At 35.8% G+C, this 6,000-nt stretch overlaps 1 protein-coding gene across 1 annotated transcript in view; it reads left to right on the top strand.

Moving 5' to 3' along the window:
* Smp_159150.1 (hypothetical protein) overlaps window positions 1–6,000 on the top strand; it is a gene marked incomplete at both ends in the record, with an annotated part of 64,772 nt that overhangs the window by 3,966 nt on the left and 54,806 nt on the right. The window contains one exon of the mRNA XM_018794961.1: window positions 3,480–3,565. Coding sequence (XP_018649322.1) covers window positions 3,480–3,565 — 86 coding nt within the window. The remainder of the gene's footprint in view (window positions 1–3,479; window positions 3,566–6,000) is intronic.

Genomic DNA, 6,000 nt, shown 5'->3' with positions numbered 1-6,000 from the left:
TTTCTGTCCCCAGAAGAAACTGTCCATTTATTCTTTTGAACACAATTTTAATGACAAAGTACCATTTAGTATCTTAGAAACAAACTATGTCTATGTATCAATCTTGAACAAAACTGTCAAACCTTAATGAATGATATTGTCAAGAGCAAAATATTCTTTTCTGAATTGTATTTAAATATTCTATATGACTTCATTGTCAATGTTCTCAATAGCCACATCTTTCAAAAATGTCTTGATTATTAATGAATTTAAGTTAGAGAACAGTGGAAGGTAAGAAGCAATGAACAATTATTTCTTCTTAGTTTAAGACCATGATGTAAACATGACTTGAAGAGCCAATAAATTTGAGGGTGAGATGGTAAATCATTGATAACACTGGTTGAAGATCGTTTTCTGTCACATTAACCAAAGTTAGAAGTATAAACAGACTAATGTGAACTCGGAGGTTCCTCGATAACAGGTTAATTGAAAGACATTACTGTCCTAGTTATGACATTGGTCTTTGGCCATAAATGTCTCTGCACGTTAACTTATAATGAAGAATTATTTGCAAACTGCACGATTTCAAACGGAAGGAATAATGTGTACACTGATTCTCATTTTACACTTGATACAGAATGACGTTCAATGGTCACAGAATCTGAATGTATTCCTTCTTCTTAATGTTATTTCTCAGTCATCATGCTTGTGTTAAACTAACATTTCAACATACAGTATCTACGTCAACAGTTCATTATAAAACAAACTACTAATGTAATGAACGAGAAAACAGGTGGGGATAACCAATTTATACTTGAATAGAAAATTACAGAATGTTTCGGTAAAATGTGAGAACAATCCATTGAATACTTCGTATGCGAACCTCCATCATTTGTCTTTCACATTCTGTATGATTCTTCTGAATTGCAATTTCTTTCTATTTCTCTTTCTATTCTCTCCAGCTTGATCTTGTTAGCCTTCTTCTGTAAGGGTTTTAACCTCCAACTGGTGGTTCATACTATTTATGTCTGTCGATATAAGCAGCATACACGACAATATCTCACTGTTACATCCATTTTTCTTTTAATAATCATCAGAACAATCGTTAGCTAATGTCAAACTCAGAATCTTCAATACGAACATTCAGACAATCCTACTATACTGAGCTCAAACTTCCAGAACTACTACAACCATCATTAAAATAGTACAAGTATTCAAAAACAATGGTCTACGTAATATACTGCTTGACCAATGGCCGGATACCATCAGAAACAGCCTTCTATGGGAATGAACAAACCCGCTTCCATCTAAAAAGGAAATTAGGAAAAGACTTTGGAGATAAATGAGTCATACATTGAGGAATTCATCATAACACATCACTAGGCAAACCCTAACTTTGTAATCCTAAATGGAAGCGGAAGAAATGAAGGCTAAAGAACATACTGAGTCAGGAATCGAACGCAGATGTGAAAAGAATGAATGTTAACTGGAAAGAACTACAAAGGATTGTCCAAGACAGGGTTGGCTGGAGAATGATGGTTGGCGGATTATGCTCCTCCATGAGGGGTGACAGGTATCAGGAAGGAAGTAATCATTACAGATTTTAGTTGACCAATTTTAATTAATTTAATTAATTAATTTATTTGCTTGAATGTTAACTTATGAGGTTTACTGAAAAACCGACTAAATTTTAATAAATACAATTAGACAAATCTACATAAAATCTGACAGAAAATCAAACGAGCAATAAACTAGGATTCTTTTCTATAGTTACCTTCAGACATATCGATATGTATTTTTTTTGTTTTTGGTGGACATATTTTAATCACCATTGTATATTTACTTTGATAGAATAACAATGAACTATCTGTGACGGCGAATTAAATCACTGGGTGTAAACATATATATATATATATATATATATATATATATATATATATATATAGGTGAGATTTAGCTTAAATATAAATAATATACACCTTAACAATAAGGAAATTACTCATATAACCATTGAATGAAATACTTTATAAATTTTCTATCATTAGTATTAATTATAACCCTTATAAAAGAATGTAAGTGATAATAAATAATTTTAACTAATTAATAATATTATTATTAATAATGATAAATTTAAAGTTAATAGTTTAAATCATGAGTAAATTGAAGCTAGACCACCAAGGAAAACCTGGAAGTACTGGACGGCCGTTTCGTCCTATTGTGGGACTCCTCAGCAGTGCATATCCACGGTCTCGCCTCGCGAGATTCGAACCCAGGACCTACCAGTCTGTTGTGAAATAGGAACTCACTGAAGACATTTGGTGAACGGTTGCTCAACCTCGTAGATTGGTTGAGGTTAGACATTAGCACCATCGGATGCCGGATCAGTAGTCCATCGGTTTAGTGCTCTGGCGCTAGACTGGTTGATCCTGGGTTCCAATCTCGCGAGGCGAGATCGTGGATGCGCACTGCTGAGGAGTTCCATGAGAGGACGAAACAGCTGTCCAGTGCGTCCGGGTTTTTCATGGTGGTCTAGCTTCAATTGATTCATGATCTCAACTAATAAAATTACTATAATATCCATAAAACAACTAATAAATTATTTTGTTGATCATATATAATACCGAATATCTATGTAAAATTATCCAATAATGAAACTTTATTAGTTTATATGCAAATAAGTTAAGTCACAGTGTAGCTTACAAGAAGACGAGTACAGACAATCGAATCTTTTTTAGACACGAAAATTTCAGACTATCTCATTAAAATCCGACAACCATACAGTAAACATTTAATTGCAAAATAGCAATCGATTGTCTCAGTCTTGACTGTTTCTTCAGGAAATATCAGTCCATCTTCTCTGATTTCATTGTTCATGCATTTTCATATCAATAGCGTTCCGTTTCAGTTATTTCCTTATCAATCTTCTACTGAACTTCATTCAATGCCTGACCATCACCATGTACTACTTATGTGGATATAAGTAACCAACACCATAGCAGTACTATATATATATATATATATATATATATATATATATATATATATATATGTCGACTGTAACGATATGCACTCATATTGTTTTAATTTTTAGGTATAGAATGATACATTAGTATAGTGTTTAAATCGAACCCCTAAGATTCTAAATCACTTGGTAGATTGAAGTAAAAGTAAGATCAGGTTAGGAGCTGAGTTTTCAAGATTATTTGAAAAAAGAAATGGAAATATTTAAAAGCATTCTAGTTAGGATTCTGATGAAACTCAGGTTTTTTATTTCCAGTTTAAAGTACTTATATTTGTAAATCACTAATCATAGATTAGAGTAAATATTCTGGGATTATAACAAGTATTTACGTTTTCTTGAAGTGGTTTCTTTGTTTTCTTGACTAATTACTATTTTGCTAAGATCATCTATGTAAAACTATGTTGTTAAATGTATCCAGAATAACTCAAAAACTAAATATTTTTCACGTTTATTCTGTCTATATTATTTTTCTTCAAAGTAAACTCAATTAAATGCTATGAATGTAACAATTGCACGAAAATAACCGACAACATTCCAGTTTTATCTCAGTGTCGCCGCTGTTTGGTAAGTTGTAAGTTAAGTTCCTTTAATGACATTATTGATGAAAATTATTATTGATTGACAAAATAACTAATTTTTGAATTGTTTCAGACAACTTTATCTGAATGAATATAGAAGCCAGGATTTTAAGTATTGAGATGTTTTAAAACCAGTAAATAGATTGTTAGCATTCTTGTTATAAGCAAACAGATAACGTTAAAAGGAATAAGGTAACAGATTTGGTGTTTAACGATATCAGCACGAAATCCCGGGTAAAAATAATATAATGTACTTCGCCTGTGACTCTTCTAGAGTTACTGCCGGTTCCACGCCCGGGTAAAGGAGGGGGTTTGAGCGTTGGGTCGGCAACCCGATCCCGTAGAAAAAAATCTTGCAAAAGAAACGTCAACTAGATCAAACAAATTAAACCATTTAAACTCTGACCTCCGAGTTGAAGAAAGAATTATGACATCTCATGATGAAAGCCGAAATTTTTCTGAAGTCATGAGGCCAATGCCTCTTCTAACAACCAGAGCAACACTCTTTATAGGTACATGGAAAGTCCGGACAATGTGGGAGACAGGGAAGACCAGTCAAATAGCAATGGAAATGAGGAGATACAAATTGACAGTACTCGGAATCAGCGAAACCCATTGGACACAAGCTGGACAACAAAGGCTATGTACAGGAGAGATGCTGCTATACTCTGGTCACGAAAGGGAAAATGCTCCCACACTCAGAGAGTTACTCTAATGCTGTCCAGAGAAGCACGAAATGCACTTGTAGGACGGAGATCTCATGGATTCAGGATAATTAAGACATCATTCAAAACAAAGAAGGAGGGGATCACAATGAATGTTATCCAATGTTATGCACCCACCAATGATAGCAACGACGACGATGAAGATCAGTTCTATGAAAGGCTGCGATCAATTATAGAGAAGTGCTCACGAAAGGTCCTGACCATCCTGATGGGAGATCTAAATGCTAAATTTGGAGTGGACAACACAGGATATGAAGATATAATTGGATGACATGGACTGGGATAGAGAGATGAAAATGGGGAGAGATTTGCAAATCTATGTTCATTCAACAAATCGGTTATAGGCGGCACAGTATTTTCACACAAGCGCATACACAAAGCTACATGGATCTCACAGGACCACACCACAGAGAACCAGATGGATCATATTTGTATCAACATTATATTCCGAAGGACAATGGAAGATGTGAGAACTCGGAGAAGAGTTGATATAGCTTCAGATCACCATCTACCTGGTTGTGGTCAAGATAAAACTGAAGCTAGGAAGCAATGGACAGCTGGGAAAACAGCATTACAAAGGTTTAATACAGCCTTTCTTCGAGATACTATCAAACTCAACCAATTCAAGATAACTCTCAACAACAGGTTCCAAACTTTACAGAATCCATTGAAAGAACAAGAAAGTACGATGGAGGACAATTGGAAAGGGATGAAAGAAGCACTGATTCAACGTGTCAGGAGGTTCTGGGTCGCAAGAAGCATCATCATAAGGAATGGATCTCTATGGGAACCCTGGACAAAATTCAAGAAAGAAAGAACAAGAAAACGGTAGTTGACAACAGCCGAACACGAGCAGAGAAAGTCAAGGCACAAGCTGAATATAAAGAAGCAAACTAGCAAGTGAAGAAGAGCATTAGAGCAGACAGGTAGAAATACGTGGAAAAGCCAGGAACGACGTTGGAGAAAGCTGCATGCGGAATGAAATATGAAACAACTCTATGACACGAAGATACTATTAGGAAAATATAGTAAATCAGAGAAATCAGTCAAGAACAAAAATGGCAGGATGATCACTGGGATTCAAGGACAGAGGAACAGATGGGTAGAATAGTACGAGAAAGTCTTTAATAGGTCAGCTCCGTTAAATCTACCGAACATCGAAGTAGCATCTACCGACCTTTCTATAGATGTCACTCTACTAACGATCGAAGAAATCAGGAAGGCCATCGGGCAAATCAAGAGCGGTAAAGCAACAGGACCTGACAGTATATCAGCTGAAGCACTGAAGTCAGACATTGAAGTAACTGCGAACATGCTTCACGTTCTATACAAGAAGACTTGGGAGGAGGAACAAGTGCCGACGGACTGGAAAGAAGGACACCTCATCTAGATACCAAAGAATTTAGTTCTGGGCGAATGTGAGAACTATAGAGGCATCAGTTTGTTATCAGTACCAGGAGAAGTTTACAACAGAGTGTTGCTGAACCGGATGAAAGACGCAGTAGACGCCTAGCTTCGAGATCAACATGCGGGATTCCGTAAAAATCGGTCGTGTACAGACCGATTCGCGAAACCATGGATCATCGTTGAACAATCAGATGAGTGGAACTCGCCACCATACATCAACTTCATTGACTATGAAGAGGCAGTTGACGCTGTGCACCGGTGAACATTATGGAAACTTCTTCAACACTAT

Source organism: Schistosoma mansoni, chromosome 1, assembly GCF_000237925.1.
Source record: "Schistosoma mansoni strain Puerto Rico chromosome 1, complete genome".
NCBI classification, from domain to species: domain Eukaryota; kingdom Metazoa; phylum Platyhelminthes; class Trematoda; order Strigeidida; family Schistosomatidae; genus Schistosoma; species Schistosoma mansoni.
Note: the sequence above shows the minus strand (reverse complement) of the source record. Positions and strands in the feature narration are given on the sequence as shown.